This window comes from Capra hircus, chromosome 29 (genome assembly GCF_001704415.2).
Source record: "Capra hircus breed San Clemente chromosome 29, ASM170441v1, whole genome shotgun sequence".
Classification (NCBI taxonomy): Eukaryota; Metazoa; Chordata; class Mammalia; order Artiodactyla; family Bovidae; genus Capra; species Capra hircus.
In genome coordinates this window covers 27,726,431-27,749,804 of record NC_030836.1, presented here as the reverse complement: position 1 = coordinate 27,749,804, position 23,374 = coordinate 27,726,431, and the positions used below count along the sequence as shown (strand labels likewise).

Below are 23,374 nucleotides of genomic sequence, written 5' to 3'. Positions count from 1 at the left end.
GAAATACTGGCTCGGTAAATTGTTCATAATGTTTAAAAGAAAATAAAAAATGATCACTATAAGCCAAACAATAACAAGAAAAAGTCATAGCCTGGGAAAGAGAAAAAAATCTTTTAAAAAAGTATTTCAACACACATGTACTTATAAAACTTTCTCTATTTATTCTAACAGCACAAAAAGATTTGCTTCATATTTATGACCAAGCTTGTTAGCATCACACAACTTTTATTTTCATATAATCGTAACTTTCCACATTTTTTTTCTCCTCTTACTAACCCTCTGGATTACATTTTAAAAGGATAAGATAGGAGAAGGAAATGCCAACCCACTCCAGTATTCTTGCCTGGAAAAGTCAGTGGACAGAGGAGTCTGGCGGGCTGCAGTCCATGGGGTTCCATGACTGAGCACACGCGTGAGGAGGGTGGAGGGAGATTAGTTGGTAGCAATAAACTTGTAGAACTAAATAAAATGAAATAAAATAAAATGATAAGACGAAGGATTATTCCCACAACCAAGCTGAAGAACGTGATCAACTGAACAGAAACCAAGGTACACTAAGCAGGGTGGGGGTGCTGATTAGATGGTGTCAAGTGACCTGAGTGGCTGGAGCTACGCATGGTGGTTAATTTTTAAATATTAGGTATTCAAAGTCAATCACTGAAAAGTTACATTAAAAATTTGTGAGTATGTCAATTTAGAGTTTACTTATTATTATTTGACTTACAGATCAATTCACTGTGATAATCAGACTGAGCGACAGAAAAAAGAAACAAAAACAGTCATGGGAATTCCCATATACGTACTGAACCTTTGTGGAATAGAGGTTAGGAATCACTTTTGTCCATATGCTATAAACTGAGAGTCAGTTACCCATAACAACTTAAGTATAATTGGAAAATCTACATTCTCTGACTTAAAGCTTTTCTCGTGAGTTTTGAACTCTAATACTTTAGTATCATAAGTGTCTAATCAATAAATATAAATTGTTGTTGCTATTGTTCAGTCACTAAGTCATGTCCAACTCTTTGCAACTCCACGGACTATAGCACACAGGCTTCCCTGTCCTTCACAATCTCCTGGAGTTTGCTCAAACTCATATCCATTGACTCAGTGATGCTATCCAACCATCTCATCCTCTGTCTCCCCCTTCTCTTCCTGTCCTCAACCTTTCTCAGCCATCAGGGTCTTTTCTAGTGAGTTGGCTCTTCACATCAGGTGGCCAAAGTAGTGGAGCTTCAGCTTCAGCTTCAGTCCTTCCACTGAATATTCAGGGTTGATTTCCTTTAGGATTGTCCGATTTGATCCTCTTGCTGTCCAAAGGACTCTCATATAATTTTAAATATATACTAAAAATAAACATCGTCCCATTAATCTTCACTTTACAAAGGTAAAAAAAGGGGGGGGAGGTGATAAAAATCGAAGTTGATGTGACTCCTAATCTCTTCATCATAGGCCAGGTATGTTATATATCTAAAAAGAAGAAAAAACCAGAAACATAAATAAAATGAATATGTACTTACAGCCTGGGCTTGTTGTTGGAACAGTTCATTCTGATTCTCTCTGTCTTCTATTCCACCCTCAAGCATGTGGGGAGGAGGCAATCTGGCCCTTCCAATAGCAGCATTCAAATTGCTTGGAAAAACGCTCGTTCTTTTAGGAGTTAAGTGTGCTAGATCTGAAGAGTACATGGCTATTGAGCCTTCTTTCTCTGCCTACATGAAGGAAGAAAGAGTGAGATTCCTCTTGTGAGAGTGATTCCCCCCAGCCCAGTATAATCAACTAATATCTATAAGCAGCCCGAAGTCTTAAAACCGGAGTTGGGGAGAGGGATGGGAAATTTTAGTTGGCAAAGAAACTAACACTTACCAGGCACCTACTGGGTGCTAATAATCTACATTATCTAATTTTCAAAACAACACTGTGAGACAAGTATTATATCCCCACTTCACAGATAAAGAAACCATAGCTGAGAGAATTTAAGCACTTGGCCCAAGGTCACATAGCTAGTAAGGAGCAAAGCCAGAATTCAAACCCCAACCCAAACTCTGACATTATTTATAACTATTTGGTGAAAGCAAAAGAGGTAGTCAGACAACACAGGAAAACAGAAACAACAGGTTCTCTGCCTACAAATCTACTGCCCTCACTAGTTAATCAGACTATACAAAGCCTGGGCTCAAAAAAGGTGATTCTGTTATTGCCTAACAGCATTTCCCATAACAAACATATGTTCCATCCAATCTTTATTCAGGCTCACTTTTGAACTTACAGCTTCATAAGACCGCTGAAGTTGTTGCTTTTTTCTCAGCCTAATTTGCTGATTTACTCGGCTTTTGACTTGTCTCTGAAAACGCTTCAGAGCTTCCTGCTTCTTTCTTAGCTGCTCCTTCAGTTCTTCTTCAATTATATATGCTGAAGTCTTTAAAGATGAAAAATAGAAAATAAATGTACTGTCCCACTAGTTGCCTACTGTAAACACAAAGTGGTCAGGATACAATCCCGAAAAAATACTTCAGTTCTATAATCCAAAATTCCCTGTACAGTAAAGAAGTCACAGTAGTTCAGAGCTGATAATCTAGACATAGCTGTGCTGCACTTAGTCGCTATGTCATGTCTGACTCTTTGCGAGCCCAGGGACTATAGCCCATCAAGGTCCTTTGTCCATGGGGATTCTCCAGGCAAGAACACTGGAGTGGGTTGTTATGCCCTCCTCCAGGGCATCTTCCCAAACCAGGGATTGAACCCAGATCTCCTGCATTGCAGGCGGATTCTTTACCATGTGAGTCACCAGGGAAGCTCAAGTGAGTACCAAGAACTTAAACCAAATCACAAACTAAAACTCAGAATCTGTTAGCACAAAAATCAAATCTTAATTTTTCATGTACTGAGAACTAAAAGTATCTTCATTAATTCTTAATGAACCAATTCAAACCTATCTTATGTTTCAGTTTCTAAAGTGAGTAAAATAGTCCACATATATCAGATTGCTCGACTTCCCTGGTGGCTCAGATGGTAAAGAATCCGCCTGCAATGCAGGAGACCTGGGTTCAATCCCTGGATAGGGAAGATTCCCTGAAGAAGTGAGTGGCTACCCACTCCAACATTCTTGCCTGGAGAATTCTATGGACAGAGCCTGGTGGGCTAACAGTCCATGGGGTCACAAAGAGTCTGGCACGACTGTGAAACTAACACCAACATATCAGATGGCTCACCACTCACCCACTATGTGCTATTATAAAATGAGTATTATGCTGCATTTTTAACCAAGCATGCCCTTCCTGTCATTTCTACCTAGAAAAGGCCTACTCAATCTTCAAGAACATCCAATACCCATCTCCTCTCATTCTTGGAGAAGGAAATGGCAACCCACTCCAAATCCCATAGACGGAGGAGCCTGGCAGGCTACAGTCCATGGGGTCCCAAGAGTCAGACACAACTGAGCGACTACACCACCACCACCACCCACCACCTCTCTTTCTTACTAACATTGAGTACAATAATTCTTAACTCCCTATTAGACTATGAATCCCTTGAGGGCAGGAAATGTATTTCATTCTCCTTTGTTTCCCCTACTGTAATGGAGCCCAGAATACAAAGGTACTCAATATTTATATAATGCTTAATTCCAAAACAATCTGGAACATTTTATTACATTTGAGTCCTTGATCATTGTTCACTTCCTCTCAGTGCTCTGAATAGCAAAGAATGAAAATAATAGTAGTCACCATGAGTAAAGATCTATTAGCATAAACACTTTAACTCATATCACTGAATCCTCAAAACTAGCTCCAATACTAGGTATTCTCATCTCTTACACGAAAGATAAGGAAACAGGCTCAGAGACATTCATCTTTAGTAGCAGCCAAAGATCCTACAGCTGGCAAGGAGCAAAGCTAGAATATTCTCTGACTTCAACACTTGTGTCCTATACTGTATTGCTCTTCTCTTGACTATGTCTCTCTTCCATAATGAATCTCCAAATTAAATAAACCCATCATACCTCCTGTCTATCCCTTCTTCTAACACGGTGATACCAAATTCTAATTCTGAGGGGTGCCTCAAATTATTTCACAGTCTCTAAATTCTCAAAATCAAGTGAAATTAAATTCTAATTAAAATTATGAGTTCCAAAAAATCTGTCCCATAAACTATTCCAGAACATATGTACCAGAGAGCAGAATGTACAAGTATCAATGAATAATTAGGTAACACAGTTCCAAAGGAGAGATATGTATATCAAGTCTGGACAAGTGACTCAGGTTAACTCAAGACCAGACAAACTGAAGCCACCGGTGCCTCTTTCCTTCACTCCCATTGTCTGTCTGCCCTCTTTTGCCCTCACCTTGAGATTACCAAACATTTTCCTGAAGTGCATGACTGGTTCCAAATTGCGGCTTTCAAGTGTAAACCAAAGATTAAGAGTGTACCACATTTTAGAAACAACTAAACATCTTTGTATGATAATTAACAACTACATATTTGTTCAATAACCCTAAAGCAAAAACATAACTATTTATGACGGAATACAAACGGCATCCCCAGACTGCTTTTTCGAGCACAAGGAATTAGGGAAAGAAAGATGCCACCACATTGGCATCAAACTGACACTCACAGCTGCCGGGACTTCTGAACTATCTGGTGGGGCAGGCTCCACCCAGGCCCCAACGGGTACTATAGCCTGGTTCCTCTCAGCCAGCACTGCCAACACGTCCTTGCTCTTCAAGGGGTTTAAAGCCAGGGGTAACTTCGTGGTATTTCGAGGCTTCTTGAGGGGGGCCATACTTCTTGGCATCTATGACTCCTGGTTAGGAGAGAGGAAAAGCTCAAAATCTTAAAACGACCACCTTAAAAACTCAATTCCCTAACACCTGTGCCACAGACTTCTGGAAATGAGTGAAGCCTTGCAGGAGGCCGTACTCTGACAAAGATTCTGGCGAAGGAAGGAAGGGGGAAAAGAAGGGAAAAGGGAAGATACAAAATAAGTGTTATAAAGGAAGGAAGTTTCAAGATAGCCCTCGAAAAGCAATACGGAGGAGAGCGGGGGTCAAACAAAAGAACCTGACTGAGAGGAGGAAACTGTGCCATTGGTGGCGCAGCGACATGGGAAAGGGAGGAAAGAGCGTAGCAGCGGGAGCGCGATGGGACTGGGAGGGTGCGGGGTGGGAACCTGGGTCTGAAGACGAAAGTTCAAATAATTGGTATCCGGTTATGGGGGCAACGCTGATCGCCAGGGAGTTCCGGACCAGAGAAAATCCTGTTTCTCAGGCCTCGGGGTGACACTCTGGCTGAGACTGCACCGGCCTAGTAGAATCGATCGCAGCCGGCCACAACTCAAGCTAACGTGGATACTAAGGTAACTACCGCCAGTAAACCGCCGCTTTGGGGAAGGCCGCGCAGCGATGCCCCACCCCGCTCCTCGGCGGCCTTGTACCCGCCTCTACCGGGCTTCCGTCATCTCTCGGGGACTGGGAAAGCGTGAGGGGCGGGGTTTAGCGCTCCCGATGTGCGTCACCTCCGCTTCGTCTCGCTGAGGGGGCGGGGCTTGTGAATGCTGGTGGAATGGGTGCGGCCTGGGTGGGTCCACACGGCGGCTGGGAAACCGGCCAGCAGAAATGTGGGTCTGCAGGCGGTGGCTCGAATATCCCAGCACCGGGGACGTCCGGCATCTTCAGGAAAAGGAGTATTTTGGGCTGAAAAGCTGGTTGACTGAACGTGTTGTTGCTAAGTCGTGTCTGACTCTTCTGCGATCTCACTGACTGTAGCCCGCTAGGCTCCTCTGTCTGTGGGATTTCCTAGGCAAGAGTCCTGGAGTGGGTTGACATTTCCTTCTCCAGGGAATCTTCCCAACAGGGGGGATCGGACCGGGTGTCCTTGGCAGGCGGCTTCTTTACCACTGAGCCATCAGAGAAGCCCATAACTGAGCTGGCCAGGGGCCTAATTGAAGGAAGCACAGGAAAAGGATGGGCGAAGGCGGGCCTGGCAGGGCTTCCTTCAGGAATGAACTAAGCCAGCAGCTCAGACCATGAAGAATCTGCCTGTAGTGCAAGAGACCAAGGTTCAGTCCCTTCGGGAAGATCCCCTGGAGAAGGAAATGGCACCCACTCCAGTATTCTTGCCTGGAAAGTCCCATGGACAGAGGAACCTGGCGGCCTACAGTCCATGAGGTCCTAAAGAGTTGGACAGGACTCAGCAACTAACACTTTTCAAGCCAGTTGTAAATCATGCTCATCCTTTATACACCTCCTTACATTAGTAGTGCTATTTCATACATGCTCTTATGAGTAAATATGGTAGCCTCCTGAGTGGTCTCCCTGTCTGCTCCAAGCTTTAGTATAACCCAGGGACACTTCATTATCCCTTTGAGATACCCATTCCTTCTTTCGTGTAACTTATCATAATTGAGAGATTTTTATATACCAGTACTGTTTTAGGCACTGGGAATGTACAGTAGTGAACAAAACAGATAAATATCCCTTGTTCATGGAAGTGATGATGAGAAATAACAACATAGACTCATGAATAAGTAAACCAATGTGTCTGGGTGATGAGTATTGTAGATTAAAAGTTGAGGATGAGGATAAAAAGTGTGTCAGAGGATAGGGGAGATGAAATTTTAGATAGGATGACCAGAGAAGGCTTCACTGAGGTAATTTTGAGCAAAGCCTCCAATGCAAATTTCCATGGACTAGCGGAACAAGCCGATTTTCACTGGAGAGCTTTCTAAAAGTTCCAAGCAAAGTGAACAGCAAGTACAATCGCTCCAGAGTGGGTGCCTGCCTGGCTGAGAACCTGAGCCCTGGGGCTTCCTCACATTAAACAGGCTGGGAAGAAGAGGGGAATGCAAAGAGATTGGAAGGATCAGCCAGTAAGCCTAGGAAGAAAACCAGGAGCGTGTAATACCTTGAAGAAAATGTTTTATTGAAGAGGAATTTAACCTGTGTTAAATTCTGATAGGTCAAATAAAATGATGACTGAAATTTAACTATTGGATTGAACCACATGGAGGTCATAGATAACTTTTATAAGAGCAGTGTTTTGGGGGTAGCTTGAGATCAAAAGGCTGTTGGGTAGACATAGAGAGGGAGGAAGAATTGGAGACAGCCATTTTAGACAACTCTTACTATGAGTTGAATTGTAAAGTGATGCACAGAAAATGTGTATCTGAAAGATAGGATCATGGGATTCTTTTCTTTAATGTTGCAGTCCACGTGCTCTGCTGATGCTAACTATCCAGTAAACAAAAGAAAACTGACAATGCAGGAGAGAGATGGGGGAATTTTTGTATCTGTGTCCTTAAGTGGGTAAGAGGAAACAGGAGGTAATGAACAAGAGGGAATGGATCTAGTGAACAGTTGGAGGGACTGGCCTTAGATAGCAGGAGAGAGAGTTCATTATACCACTAGCAGTGAAATAGAACATATACTGGTAATTGGCTAATATGGCAGTGGGAGCTTGTGGAAGTTCTTTTCTGATTGCTCTGTTTTCTCTGTAAAATAGTATTTTTGTTGGCTGACTTTAATGATCCCCGCCTCCTGGTATTCACACCCTGTGTAGTCCCCTTTCACACTGTACACACTGTGTTGAATTGTTCTGTGTGACCAACAGTATATGACATGTCACTAGAAATTAGGTTATTAAAAAAATGCTGTGTTTCTCTCTCTCCACCATGTACTCTCATTCTCTCCATCTCTCACTCTTGCTGTGATTCTCACTCGTTCCCAACGCTTGCTCTGGGGGAAGCCATTTATGTCATGAGAAGTCATACAAAAAGGACCACATGGCAGTGAACTGAAGGCTCTTGCCAACAGCCTGGTGAATGATCTTGGAAGTGGATCCTCCAGCCCCAGTCAAGTCTTCAGAGACTGCAGTCTTGGCCAACAACTTGACTGCAATCTCATAAAAGACCCCGAGCCAGAGTATCCAACCAGAAACTTTGTGAGATAATATTTGTTGTTTCAAGATGCTAGATACTGAGGTAACTGGCTACACAGAAAGACATAACTATTACCAATAGAAAGCAAATTAATCAATGAATAAAAAAGAAAAAAAGAGATGCTGGACCTTTGAAAAGGTATAAAATAGTTGTCCAGAAGAGAAGTATGAACTAGAAACATGTACAGTTGCCAGACAGCCTTAAGGACCCATGTGAGGTTCATGATTATGAATTTAAAGTAAGACTAGTCAGCATGTTTGAGGCTTTTCATTCAGTTGCGTGGTTACAGGCATAATCATAGGTGGAGGTTTTAACTATTACAAGCAAGAAAGGTGCAAGAGAGTTAAAGATGAGTGCAAGGGAGTGATTAATGACTGACCATGGAATTGAAACTTCCCTCGTGGCTCAGATGGTAAAGAATCCGCTTGCAATGCCGAAGACCTAGGTTCAATCCCTGGGTAGGGAAGATCCCCTGAAGGAGTGCAGGGTGAACCACTCCAGTATTCTTGCCTGAGAATCCCCATGGACAGAGGAGCCTAGAAGGCTACAGTCCATGGGACTGCAAAGAGTCGGACATGACTGAGTGATTAAAAATCATCTTACCTACTTGTCACCCTTTCCCATATCTGTTTGTGTGCTTAGTCACTCAGTCATGTCCGACTCTTTGCGATCCCATTGGCTGTAGCCCGTCAGGCTCCTCTGTCCATAGAATTCTCTAGGCAAGAATACTAGAGTGGATCGCCATTCCCTTCTCCAGGGGAATTTCCCAATCCAGAGTTCGAACTCGGGTCTCTTGCACTGCAAGAAAATTCTTTACCATATGAGCCACCAGGGAAGCTACTAAGTAGATAAGGGACCTCGTAAAGTTGGCAGGATCAAGACCTTGTAGGGTCCAGTTAGGGGGTCTAAGGTTTATTAGAGTGAGATGCACTGAAAAAATAAGAGGTGGTTGAGGGACTTCCTAGGTGGTCCAGTGGCTAAGATTCCCAGCTCCCAATGTAGGGGGCCCAGGTTCCATCCCTGATCAGGGAACTAGGTCCCACATGCCACAACTAAGAGTTCGTGGGTCTCAACTAAAGATCTCACATGCCACAACAAAGACCTGATGCAGCCAAATAAATAAATAAATACCTATTTTTAAAAATAGGTGGTGATCTCAAGATTCTTGAAACCGCAATATCGGTACTGTCAAAGTCTATGGTGTGACCAAGGGAGAGAGTGCTGAAGTAGAAGAACAAAATTGCTGCAGAAGAGGTCAGAGAAATGAGGGTAAGGGCACTGAATGGATTATCCCTGAGGTTATTGAAATCACCAAGATCCATGACCAGAATAGTGTTGGTGAGAGCCAGAAGCAAGTCTTCAGGGAATTCCAGGAAAAGACCTGGAGGCTGGTGAATGAGTGTAGCTAGCAAATTAGTTCATGGCATAGCCTATGAGTCAAAGCGAAGGGTGAAGCAGAGAAAAAGGAGCTCCCTTTTTATAAATAATAGAATTAAAAAACAAATGGTTTCTAGATAGCACTGAGCAATCAAGCAACAAGAAGGAAACCCAACATTGTAGGGCAATTATCCTCCAATTTTAAAAAGTAGTGTAAATTTTTTATAATTGATTTTAAAAAAAGAAAGTAAGGGGAAAAAAAGAAGAAAACACACCCCACATCCACCCAGGGTGGTGAGAAACAGAAAACAGCTACAGCTGGAGAGGGCCAGAGGGAGATGGATTTGTGCACCTACACACACACATGCACACTCACACACACACACCCAACACTAGGAAGAAGTGTTACCTGCTCACTCAGGTCTGTGCCTCCCACTAGCTGCTGTGCCAGTGGCTTCTTACAAATCTACATTCTTGCATTTCCAGAGAGATCTCATCTTGAGCCCAGCTCCCATTTGCTGACGTTTTCACAAGGCTTCTCTTTCATGGCCAGAGTTAGTTTCTCAGCAAGGGAACTGTTTGCTTAGAAATGTCTGTCTTCAGGAACTTAAAAGAACAGGTGTTGCTGGCACCGGAGTGTTGCGGCCCTGCTTCAATCACTCCTCCTCGGGGGAGTGCTCTCTGATGCGTGTGGCTGGGGGATCCACACAGAACTATGAAACGTGCTGCTTGGTTGCCACTAATCTGTTTGTGGCTGACTGACCCTTCCCACAACCTGTAACACACTGGAAAACGTGGTCACCTGTTCGTCCCAAGGGTCTGTCCTGAGGAGAAGCTTTCCTTAAGTGGGAAAATGGCCTGTTCCCCCCTCTAGGGACCTGGGTGCTCGACTGCTGTGTCGTCACCCATTTCCACTCTCTTCCCTGCACTTGAGCAGGATTCCCTAGGGTTAGCATCCGATGTTCTGGGCTGTTTCCTCCAAGTCTTCTCTGTTCCTCCTCCTCTTTGGCTACCTCTTGATGCCAAAAACTCAACTCCTCTGTACACTGGTGCTGAATTAAATCTTGGACAGAGTTTTGGAGGAAGCAGAAAAGAGTAGCTTTATTGTTTTGCCAGGCAAAGGGGGCCACAGTGGGCTAATGCCCTCAAAACCATGTGTCCCCACTTGGGGAAGACAGTGACAAGTTTAATAGTAAATGTCAGCTCCTGACTTTCTTCTGATGGGTTGGTGGGGAGCTAAGTAGGTGTCAACATCGTCAGCCTTCAGGTCCAACTGGTCTGGGGTCAACATGCTTACAGGAAGCATACCATAACTTCTCCCACCTGGAAGGGATTTCCATATCTACAAAATACCTAAAAGATATAGTTGTGTGTACCCTTTGATGGGGAAACAGGACCTTGGCCCATGACTGTTTCTACGTGGTCTTGCGTCCCCTCCCTTCCCTAATTAACAACTGTTTGAATTTGCCCATTGGAACTCAGGGAAGGTCATGAAGGTTGAATGAGGGCTGTTTCCTGTGATCAAGGAAATGGGAGACACAGAAGGGCTCTGTGCCCAGGAGCCCCACAAGGCCCTGCTTGGTATCAATCTCAAAATAACCTTTCTAACTGAAATCATTGGCAAGGCTCCTTTTGCTTGTTTGTGCCAACCAAGTTTTTTACAAGCAGCGTTTCCTTGTAAATGGCATCAATAACAGATTGTTCCGATTAAGCCCGCTTTTCTCAAGAGCATCTGCTGTACTCATCTTTGCAAAAAATTCTCTAAATTTATCAAAGATGAAGAAGCATTTTCCCCTTTATCTTCGTGGGTGATTAAAAAAAAATATTAGCACAAGAACTTCATTGTCCTCCGTATTACCAAATATTCATCTCATATGGACATAGAGATGAGCTTCCCAGATCCCGAATCAGGGAAGGACTTGATGGCCCAGCTTCTGAGAGCGTTGTAGTCCCTTGAGCTGTCGGCTCCTTAAGGGACATCAGCTTCAGAGAGCAGCCTTGCTCTCTCTCTGAGGAGGAGACTCATCCCAAGATTGATGGGTCTGGGAATGTAAAGACAAGATATTTTTTTATTATTATTATTATTTAAACTTTTATCTTGTATTGTGGTATAGCTGATTACCAATGTTGTAATGGTTTCAGGCAAACAGCGAAGGGACTCAGCCATACATATGCATGTATACACTCTCCCCAGAACTCCCCTCCCATCCAGGCTGCCACATGACATTGAGCTGAGTTCCCTGTGCTATGTGGTAGGTCCATACTGGTTGTCCATTTTAAATATAGCAGTGTGTGCATGTCCATCCCAGACTTCCTTACTATCCCTTCCTGGCAGCAGCCCTAAATTTGTTTTCTAAGTCTGTGAGTATCTTTTTGTTTTGTAGGTTCATTTGTATCATTTCTGTTTCGATTCCACATATAAGTGATGTCATAGGATATTTTCCTCTCTGACTTGCTTCCCTCGGTATGACACTCTCTAGGTCCATCCATGTTGCTGCAGATGGCATTAATCTCATTCTGTTTAATGGCTGAGTAATATGCCGTTGTATATATATGCACCACGTCTTCTTTACCCATTCCTCTGTCAATGGACACTTAGATTGCTTCCATGTCTTGGCTATTGTAAACACTACTGAAATGAATATTGGGACGCATATATCCTTTTCGATCATGTTTTTCTCTGGATACATAAGGCGTGGGTGTTTCTGCCTAACTTGGAGCAATTCTGATGAGCCATCATTTCAGCTTCAGAGCTCCCCATGGACTTGGCTGAGGCTGTCCAGCCTGAATCACAGCTCAATCGATCCCTCTGCCTCCTCCTATTTCCTCCTCCTCCCTTCAACAGGTGTCAATATCCAGCACAGTCCCTGATAAAATCCTGAACTTGAAACTTCATTTCAGAGTCTGCTTTCTGGTGAAACCAACTATAACCCCCTCTGAGTGTTGTTACACCTCAGGGACCAAGGCATGAACAGCTTTCAGTCCATGTTACTCCCACTGTAAAATCCATAGATAGTCCTTGTGTGTATGTGCTAAGTTGCTTCAGTCTTGTCCAACTCTTTGCAACCCTATGGACTGTAGCCCCGCCAGGCTCCTCAGGCCATGGGATTCTCCAGGCTAGAATACTAGAGTGGGTTGCCTCCTCCAGGGGATCTTCCCAACCCAGGGATCGAACTCCCATCTCTTATGCCTCCTGCATCAACAAACATGTTCTTTATCACTAGCATCATCTTTATGCTTTTCTTATTCATCAAAGAGGCTGGCAACATTTCAAAGAGATGGTCTAACCACAATTTAAAGTCCTTCCTATTAGCTGTTGCCACTTTTGAGCCTGTGGATTAAGCTAACTCTCAAGGTTACCCCACCTCTAGACTGTGAGCAAATGTGAGCCAATAAAGTCCCTTACCATGAATGCCAGTTTGCGTTAGGTTTTATGTTGTTTGTAACATAGACAGCCCCTAGGTGAGCAAAATAGAGGGAGGCTATTGGTAAGGGTAAGAGAATGTAGCCGATAAGCAAAAAGATTCAGAGCTGCCTACAAAAATTGGTTCCAGTGTATTAGCGCTGCGATTCTAGACCCATGTGGCATGCTTTGCCTCTGATGGTAACTTCCCTGGGATGGCTGTTTGTAGTCAAAGAAGCTTTGCTAAGATGAGAGACTTCACCTTAACACAAAGCCAGTTTGGGTCAGAATGATTTTGCTGCTGCTGCTGCTAAGTCGCTTCAGTCGTGTCCGACTCTGTGCGACCCCATAGACGGCAGCCCACCAGGCTCCTCTGTCCCTGGGATTCTCCAGGCAAGACCACTGGAGTGGGTTGCCATTTCCTTCTCTAATGCATGAAAGTGAAGTCGCTCAGTTGTGTCCGACTCTTTGCGACCCCATGAACTGCAGCCTATCAGGCTCCTCCGTCCATAGGATTTTCCAGGCAAGAATACTAGAGTGGGTTGCCATTGCCTTCTCTGCAAAATGATTTTATCTGTCAATAAATTGTCCTCTATATTATTCACCATATTTTGACATTTTTAGAAAATGTACTCCTAAATACTAGTGGTAAAGAACCCACCTGCCAATGCAGGAGACATAAAAGACACAGGTTAGATCCCTGGGTCGGGAAGATCCCCTGGAGGAGGGCATGGCAATCCACTCTAGTATTCCGGTCTGGAAAATCCCATGGACAGAGGAGCCTGGCAAGCTACAGTCCATAGAGTTTCAAAGAGTCGGACATGACTGAAGTGACTTAGCACCAAAATAAAAAAAATTGCAATCTTAAAAGATACTTTAAAAAGTATATTGAAGGGTCTAAAAACAATTTCAAAAGAGGAATTTCAAGAATGTTTTATAGGGAACTTCCCTGGCTGTCAAGTGGTTAAGACTCCAAGCTTCCAATGCAGGGGGCCTGGGTTCTATGCCTGGTCAAGGAACTAGATCCTACAACTAAACTAAAAAATTCTGCATACTGTAACAAAGATTGAAGATCCTGAGTGCCTCAACTAAGATCAGTTCAGTTCAGTTCAGTTCATTTCAGTCGCTCAGTCGTGTCTGACTCTTTGCGACCCCATGAATCGCAGCACGCCAGGCCTCCCTGTCCATCACCAACTCCCGGAGATTACTCAGGCTCACGTCCATCAAGTCAGTGATGCCATCCAGCCATCTCGTCCTCTGTCATCCCCTTCTCCTCCTGCCCCCAATCCCTCCCAGAATCAGAGTCTTTTCCAATGAGTCAACTCTTTGCATGAGGTGGCCAAAGTATTGGAGTTTCAGCTTTAGCATCATTCCTTCCAAATAAATCCCAGGGCTGATCTCCTTTAGGATGGACTGGTTGGATCTCCTTGCAGTCCAAGGGACTCTCAAGAGTCTTCTCCAACACCATACTTCAAAAGCATCAATTCTTTGGGGCTCAGCTTTCTTCACAGTCCAACTCTCACATCCATACATGACCACTGGAAAAACCATAGCCTGGACTAGACAGACCTTAGTTGGCAAAGTAATGTCTCTGCTTTTCAATATGCTATCTAGTTTGGTAATAACTTTTCTTCCAAGGAGTAAGCGTCTTTTAATTTCATGGCTGCAATCACAACTAAGATCAGGCACAGTCAAATAAATAAATATACTTATATAAAGAAAAGAAACCTTGTCTCTCCCTACGTTGAATCCCATGTATCATAAATTCATTATCTTAAATGTCCTCAGAGTCACCACGGGGGACTCAATCATTCTCTTGCTAAATCTTTTTTTTTTTTTTTAAGTTCCTGTTGGTTGCCTTTATCCTTCCTTGTCTCATACCTTGTCTCAGAGATATCCTTTTTTCTACCCACTTTTTACTTCTGGGCTTGACTGAAAGTGTTCTCTTTCAGGAGTGTAGGGTGTGAACACTAGAGCAAGAAGCATGGGCTAAGTGTACACTATGTTGACATAACTGTGTGACTTTGAGCCGGTTTCTTAACTTCTCTGAGCTTCATGTCCCTCCTTGGGAAAAAAAAATTCTTGCCACACAGAGTTGTTAGAATAAGACAGTATTCTAAAAGACAGTTTGGCAGAGGAATGGAAACAATCATTAGTTTTTAAGCTAGGGAAAGTTGGGGATCCTTTAATCTTTTTAAAGAAGCAGTGCTATTCTAGAGAAACAAATGTGTAATCCCCCTTTGTTTGGGATGTTTTTTTTTAAAGTTTTAATTAGCCCAAGGAAAGGAACATATCAATGGTAAACTATTTTCCCCTCAAATCCTCGGTTTATGCTGCATGCTTCAGTTTCTTCGTCCCTTTTTGTAGTAAAGAACCTTAAAGTCACTGCCATCTTCCTGTAGGTATTTAGGCTTTTAGATAAACGGTACCTTTAAGAAGCAGTGCGGGACAAGGCTTCCAAATGTTCCCTTGTCCCACTGTCAATTTGTGTGTCTTTATCACTGTTCTAATTTTGCACAAGTAACCCATGTAAAAAATGTACCTTTTTCCAAACTTGTAAACAAAAATAACCTTAAAAAAATAAGAAAAGACACACTGTAAGAGCAGTAGAGCTGTATTATCAACGGCATTGTAGATTTATTAATAGATGCAGCTTTCCCAGGTAGGGTTAAATGCCTCCACAAGGATTGTGTTTTCTGTTACTTTCAAACAGGTCCCCTTCCCCACATCCCACTCCTCTTACTAAAGTCTGGAACAAGGAGTGCCTTTCACACTGTAGGCAGTTGACTTCCATTTCCGAGCCTCCCTCTCTGGGAGGAGGGCAGGGAAGGGAGGGTGGGAGCAAACACTTTCCGGGATACCATTGGTGGGAGGACACCATCTGAGCATCTAGAAGAGAAACAATGAAGCCTTTGAAGAATTGAGGGTAATCTGTGGCTTCCCCGATTTTTAAACCTCCTTTTGTTTGAGCACTGAAACTTTGTTGTTGTTGATTAGTCCACTCAGTCATATCTGACTCATGACTGCATGGACTGCAGCCCACCAGGCTCTTCTGTCCATGGGATTTCTCAAGCAAAAATGCTTGAGTGGGTTGCTGTTTCCTTCTCCAGGGGATCTTCCTGAAGCTTTACATGAACAGAAATCCAGAGATGTTTTCTAGAACATCCTCCCCGCATCTTAAATAGGTCAGTGAAAGCTGGATCTCTCCATGCTGTAATGCCAGTGAATTGCTCCTCTTTGTTCCTCTGGAGAGTTGCTGAATAGGGCACGTTCATCAACTGTGGACACAAGCCTGAGTTCCTCTCAGCTTCTGAGGGGGCAGGAATTCTATTCAGAAATCAAATATTGACTCTCAGCATAAAAACACTTGGATGCTTTTCAGTATTCCAGTTTGAAACTGGGAGCTCCTCCTCCTAGCCTTATGGAAATCTACCCCAGGACCCCATGCTCTCCCAGAATCACACATTTCTCCTAACAAGCCCCACGTCTTTTTGAGACACCCCATCTCTGCAGAGGGCTCCCCTGGGAGCACAGATGGTAAAGAATCTGCCCACAACGCAGGAGAACTGGGTTCAATCCCTGGGTTGGGAAGATCCCCTGGAGAAGGAAATGGCAACCCCTACTCCAGTATTCTTGCCTGGAGAATCCTGTGGACAGAGAAGCCTGGCGGGCTATAGTCCATAGAGTCACAAAGAGTCAAGCACGACTGAGCGACTAACACACACACACATCTCTATAGGATGCTTTTCTTGTGGGTTAATCCCCACAGTTACAGACATCAGCAGGCAGCAAAACCAACCTGCAGGATGCAGACCCCAGGAAGGGCAAGGGAGTTTTTGACACCCACCCTCCCTATCTCCATTTCTTTTTGATGTTTCTCAGAAGCAAGCCAGAGTTGGAGAGCTTTAAAAAGAAAAAGGAGAAGGAAAAAAAGTACTTGGGGAGGGCCGTTCCTCTGTCCAGGCCCACAGAAAGCTTGTTTTGTTCCAGAGAGAGCTGGCCAGCTAATCTGTCTCTTGTTCCGTGGTTGCTGGAGCAGCGGGGCGCTGCCTCCTCCCCACACAAAGCCTCACACAAATTCTTCGTTTCCCAGGCAACGTGCCTCAGCTTCACAGACTCTCTGGTCCTCCCACTACCCCCACTCTGGCAAATTGAACTGATGGTAGGGACAACCCTGGCACCATTCACATACAGGTTTATGGAAGCAGGAATCAAAAATCGCTTCAGCCAGAAGAGAGGGCACCAGGAGTGGGCAGAGAGGTCCATTTTACATCCTGGAGCTTACTCAGAGGGTAGGTCCTGGGAGCAAAGGTTAGACCAGGAAGTAGACTTCCGACTGATGACTCAGAGAGGTGGTCGGAAGCCTGAACTTCATTGGTGACCAACTTGCGTTTCTAATCCAGGTTCTTTTTTTCTTCTAATTGGATGATTATTGCTTTACAATGCTATGGTCTCTGCCATACATCAATATGTATCAGTCATAGTTATATACATATCTCCTTCCTCTCGAGCCTCCCTCCACCATTCCACCCTTCTAGGTCATCATAGGGTACCAGGCTAGGTTCCCCATGTTATACAGCAGCTTCCCACTAGCTTTCTATTTTACACATGACAGTGTATATATGGCAATGCTACTTTCTCAATTTGTCTTCCCCTAAGGAATTGGCAACCCACTCCAGTATTCTTGCCTGGGAAATCGCATGAACAGAGGAGCCTGGTCAAGGGGCTGGGGGGTAACACGCTATAGTCCATGGGGTTGCAAAAGGGACTGAGCAACTAAACGAAACAACTGCCACTTGGTAACAACTGCCACTATATGACCTTGGCAAGTTGCCGACTTCTTGAAGTTTTAGTCTTTCTTGTCTGTAAAATGGGGTGATGATATCTGCTGAGAAGAAGATACTGGGAAGATTAACTGAACAAATAGATTTAAAGTGCCTGACAGGAGGAGGAGCTTACGCACACCCATTGAGAGCAGTTCGAGAAAGGGAGAAGCTTTGGACAGTATGCCTCTCTGAGAGGGTCACCCAGAAGTCTGGGGAATTAATTTCTCCTTACCCATCAGAAGCAGCCCTCAGCCCAGATCTGATGGCAGTTGGTGGATAAACATTACAGTGGATGAATGCTCCTTGGGTGTGATAACTCTGGGGCTTGTTCTTCATTATTTCCCACAGGATTAGGCTCTAGCTGCCCATAGCAATCTGCTTGATGTTCAGCCTTCCCTGGCTTCCTTCACTTTGCCTGACTCATTCCCCCAATATCCTACCTAGTTTTCTGGGATCAATTTGCAAATGAAATATCCATACTTAACTTTAAAAAAAAGAATTAACTTGGCTGTGCTGGGTCTTAGTTGTGGCATGTGGGATCTAGTTCCCTGACCAGGGATCAAACCTGGGCCACCCTGCATTGGGCATGCAGAGTCTTAGCCACTGGACCACCAAGGAAGGCCCTTAAAATTTAACTTCTTGACTCAATGTTTGCCTGTGGAGGAGGCTAAGATACCGATATTTCTCTACATTTCTGAAGGCTACGTTCGCAGGACCATTGCTGACTCAGGACTTCTGCTTCAGCTGATTTAATCAGTTCAGAGATCATCTCACTGTTCTACACGTGCCGCTTCCTGCCCATAGTGGTGATCCGGACCAGGAACTCAGTCCTTGGTCTCAGTATATAAACACACACACACACACACACCTGTATTAGTTTTCTATGCTGCATAACAAATTGCCACAAATTTAGCAGCTTAAAATAACATACATTAATTATTTTAGTTTCTGTGGGTCAGGTACAGCTTAGCTGGGGTTTCTGCTCAAGGTTTTATCAGATTTCAATTAAGATGTCAGCTGGTCTGCATTCCCTTCTGAAGCTCAAGGTCCTCTCTCAAGCTCATATAGTCATTTGAATAATTTGGTTACTTGCAGCTGTGGGACTGAGGTTCCTATTTTCTTGCCAGCTATTAGCTGAGGGTAGCTCTTGGCTACTAGAGGCCCCTAGCCTTCCCTTGCCATTAGGCTGTTTCACAACAGGGAAGTTGACTTCTTCAAAGTCAGCAAAACCATCTGGCTCTAATGTGCTAAGTCAGAGTCTTAGATAACATAACCTGATCAAGGGAGTGGCTATTCTATCACCTTTGCCATACTTATTAGCTAGAGGTACACACACATACTCCAATTGTGTATAGTAAACTTTTCTGAGGGTTTTGATGAAGACAGAGGAGAAAGAGTTTTATAGTATAACAATGTAAGCTTTTCTTTTTTAAGTGTATTTTATTTTGTTATTGTATTGTATTGGATCTTAGTTGTCTCCTGTAGGATGTTTCTCATGTAGGATGTTTGGAGAAGGCAATGGCACCCCACTCCAGTACTCTTGCCTGGAAAATCCCATGGACAGAGGAGCCTGGTAGACTGCAGTCCATGGGGTCTCAAAGAGTCGGACACGACTGAGCGACTCCACTTTCACTTTTCACTTTCCTGCATTGGAGAAGGAAATGGCAACCCACTCCAGTGTCCTTGCCTGGAGAATCCCAGGGACAGGGGAGCCTGCTGGGCAGCCATCTATGTGGTCGGACACAGAGTCGGACACGACTGAAGCGACTTGGCAGCGGCAGGATGTTTAGTTGCAGCATGCAAACTCTTAGTTGCAGCATGTGGAATCTAGTTCCCTGACCAGAGAGTGAACCTGGGCCCCTTTCATTAGGAACATGAAGTCTCAGCCACAGGGCCACCAGGAAGGTCCCCAAACTGTTCTTCAGTTTTATTCAGCTCCTCATCCCTTGTTGCTCACTGCCCCCGAACTCATTCCTTGATTCTCCCTCTCTGCTCTTTCCCCATCCCCAAATTATTCTCTGTTTCTGTTACATAGCAGTTTATCTTTTTATGTCTTGACTCCCTAGGCTTAAGACCTTGCATTCCATTCCATGTGGCATATTCAGATATTTTTCTTGCTAAAGACAGAAGTGTCTTCTCTGCAAGAAGAATTTAGGTGCCATTTGTTAAAGTTTTTTTTTTTTATTCTGCTATGAAAGATTAATTACAATTTAGTGGAGGAGACAGAAATGACTCAATTAATAGCAGGAAGTGAATGAGGGAAGGAGGGGGAAGACACTAACTATAAAATCACCACTGATGTTACAGTATTAGTAAGGACTGAATCCACTAGCAATAACAGTGTCAGAGCATTCTTCCTGGAGCCTGGAGAAAAAAAATAAATAAATAAAACAGGCCAAGGAGGTCGGGACATTCCTAAATCCAACGGTAGGGTTATTAAAATTGGTGCTTATTTATACATGATTTGTGTGTGTGTGTTTTACCTCTTCTTGCCTGTACTGCTAAGTAACTTTCGGAGTCCCACATCTGTTGTTAAATAGCAGGTTAACTCTGGGAAAATTCCTTAATGTCTCTGTCCCTTAATCCCTCATCTGAGAAATGAAGAAGTGAGACAAGGTCATCCTAAGTGTCTCTCGCAGTGTGGTGAGTCTGTCGCTCTGATTGTTCTGGCACTCCTGCTAGACCTTCAGTTCTCTAGGACAGAGATCATTTTATAAATTCCCCAGTCAGCTTGATTTTTTTCTCCGCAGTTCACAGAGGTCTGTATAAGGTGGTGACTCAGTCGAAAACAGTGCCTCCCATTCTGGAGAATGGAACACTTCTGAGTTTAAGCCAGCAGGGAGGGGTGTGTGTGTGTGTGTGTGTGTGTGTGTTGGGGCAAGGTTTCCATTCCAAGCTGCAGGACCACTGGTTGTTCAGGACAGGGCCTGAGAACAGCAGGCCAGGGCCGCCGTGAGTGCGGGGTGGAGGGTGGCGGGGCCGGGTCAGAATCCCAGAGTGGGTGCCGAATAAGAGCGGCCTAAAGACACCATGGGCAACAGAAGGGCCAGAGGACTGGGTTGAGCAGCTCAGGAGAGGAAGATGCCCATGGAAATGCATCTGCTCAAGTGCTCAGAGGAGGAAGGGGCATGGGCCTTGGCTGCCATCGGTCAAGAGGTGTGTCTCCACCATTGTTTAACAGCCACATTATGCAGCTCTCAGAACTGGGTCCTGGGAGGAGACCCATAAAAATAAAGAGCTACAGCCTGGGCCCGGAAGAGGTCTCCCAGGCTAATGAGGAGATGGCCACAGTAACCATATTTTCTGATCCCAAAGAGGGACATGCCGATTGACCAGTACAAATATACTTTCAAAGTTAAAGACATGTAATATTTATAATCAGGATATCCCTACCGATAAAACACAAAACCTTAGCCTGACTCATCAACAATTAGCTGGAACAGACACACCCGCAGGGAAAAACCCAGGGGATGCCCGGGAGGTTAAAACAGGGTCAGCCAGGGCAGGTGGGAGGTTAAAACAGGATCAACCAGGGCAAGTGAGATCGCCGTCACGTGTCGTGTACGAGACCAAGTTGACTGGGCTGTTACCTATGTCTTTGTGACCCAGTTGCCTAGTAGATCAGTGGCCACCCTCAAAGTACGTTCCAGTTATTTCTGGGAATTCACCAAGGAATTCCTCCTGTGTGTTCACACCCTGCTCTGTTCTCTGCAGTTGCTATTTGGTGCCCTCCTCACTGTCCCTCCTCTGGTCCAGCCCCCTCACACACAGCTGCCCCTTATCCACCCAGCTGCTTGAGAAGTCCCCCCACCCCCACAGGTTCTCTCCCATTCAGTGTTCAGCAACTGTCTGCTGAGTACCTACTATGTGCCCCACCCTGTATAACACAGTAGGGCTTCAGAGGCCGATGACACTGTCCTTCTCTGTCCTTGAGGAGAGAAGAGCCCAGAAGCAGATGATATGAGGTTCTGTAGGGCTGTGTGTGTGCGCGTGTCAGTCATTCAGTCATGTCTGGCTCTTTGTGACCCTACCAACTGTAGCCTGCCAGGCTCCTCTGTCCGCAGGATTTCCCAGGCAAGAATACTGGAGTGGGTTGCCATTTTTTCCTCCAGGTATCTTCCCTACTCAGTGATCAAACTCGTGTCTCCGTAGCTTAGCCTCTGCTTGGGTCAATCTTTTCAGTTTCCACCCCTAACCCAGCTCCTCTCTGAGAAGGTTTAGGGTGAGCGTAGCTGTGATCTTGGCGAAGCAACAGTGAGTGGTTTCGTGAAGTGAGATCTTAATTCCTTGCCCAGGAATTGACCCTGGGTAGCTTAGATGAGAACCAGGAATCCTAGCCACCAGACCAGCAAGGGCTACAGGCTAGAAGCTATTTTTTCCTGGATCTTTGCCCCCACTGAAAAATGTATTTATCACAGAGGCAGGTACAAAGTTTATTATTAGAGACACAGCACAATAACAAGTTGGAGAGCACACAGAGAAATGGTTTGATTAGTTAAGACAGAAACAAGATGGAGATGCACACCCAGAGAGGAAGGGTGTGGGCATCCCCTCTAGTGAGGTGGGGTGAAGTCAAGAGGTGGGCGGTTAAGTCATTTATATCAGGCAGGTCTTCCAGGTCTTTGTCTTCCTTCAGGCCAGTTATCTGGTTTCTTTTTCTGCACCTGACCTACCCTGGAACACTCCCCTGGGTGTGCACACCCCCCTCAGCCAAGATGGATCTCCAAGTGAAGGCTTCTGGGAGGAGCATTGTCAATTGGCATTGTCTCTTGACTTTTGACCCACAAGGAGCCTTTTGGTGCATGTGTAATGTCTCCCTTGTCCCAAAAGAGGGGGACACGGAGATCCCTTAATCATTTATTAAAACAGGGCTTTGCTTCTCTTTGTCCTTGCCATGACTATTACCTTGACTATTGCTGTGATTATTACCTTAAGGTGTTTATAAAAGACAAACATTGGCTATTTACCCTGTTTCTTTTGTTGCTTCCACTTCGGAGGGCAAACAGGAGGCTGACTGTAAATGCCTTAACTGGAGCCCACATATCTCTTGTCTCAAGAAATGCTAAAGAGCTATAAGTATCCAGCCTGAAGCCCACTTCTTTGTGCCCCACGAAATGCAGATAGGAGGCCAGTTGTCAATGTCTAGCCTGGAGCCCATCTGTCTCCCACAGCACCTGTGTGGCCTAGGACTCCTTGTGACAGCAGAGGAGACAGTGCCTGGGGACCTGTGCGGCCTTCAGGACTCCCACTCAAGTCTCTGCTCAAGTCTTGGTTGCTCCCTGGTCTGAGGGGCAGTTGGTGGCCTGGCCTCACCTACCCAGTGCAGCCCCTTCCCTCCCTGTTCTGCCTTATGCTGGTTCTTTCTCTCCAGCACCTCTGGGTCCCCTCAGGAAGTGTGCAGCTCTTTGGGGGCACTCGTGTATTCTGTGTGGGGGTAAGGAGTCTGAGGTTCATCCCTGGGATGAGGGTGGCAGGGGAGAACTTATTTCCTGCTTCTGCCTTCTGTCACAGTTCTCTTCCCATAATCCTTCAGGCTGAAAATGGCAGACTTCAGGCTTTCTATTTCCTGAAGGTCATATCCTTTTGTGCTAAGTTGCTTCAATCATGTCCAACTGTTCGCAACCCCTTGGACCCCATGTAGTTTGCCAGGCTTCTCTGTCCATGGGATTCTTCAGGCAAGAATACTGGAGTGAGTTGCCATGCCTTCCTCCAGGGAAACTTCCCGACCCAGGGATGGAGCCTGCATGCATCTCTTATGTCTCCTGCATTGGCAGGAGAGTTCTTTACCACTGAGCCACCTGGGAGCCCCTCATATCCTTTCACCTCAGACAATAA

General features: G+C 44.8%; 1 protein-coding gene across 4 annotated transcripts in view; it reads right to left on the bottom strand.

Annotated features, from left to right (window-relative positions):
* Nucleotides 1–5,446, bottom strand: part of CCDC15 (coiled-coil domain containing 15) — a 51,361-nt gene extending 45,915 nt beyond the window's left edge. For 3 of the 4 annotated variants that reach the window (XM_013975863.2, XM_013975866.2, XM_018043486.1), the window contains exons 1-4: nucleotides 5,168–5,445; nucleotides 4,613–4,801; nucleotides 2,270–2,419; nucleotides 1,521–1,712 (exon numbers count right to left, since the gene is read on the bottom strand). In XM_013975863.2, coding sequence (XP_013831317.1) covers nucleotides 1,521–1,712; nucleotides 2,270–2,419; nucleotides 4,613–4,792 — 522 coding nt within the window. In that variant the 5' untranslated portion in view covers nucleotides 4,793–4,801; nucleotides 5,168–5,445. Of the gene's footprint in view, nucleotides 1–1,520; nucleotides 1,713–2,269; nucleotides 2,420–4,612; nucleotides 4,802–5,167 lie in introns of all 4 variants that reach the window. The other variant, XM_013975865.2, reaches the window with a different exon arrangement.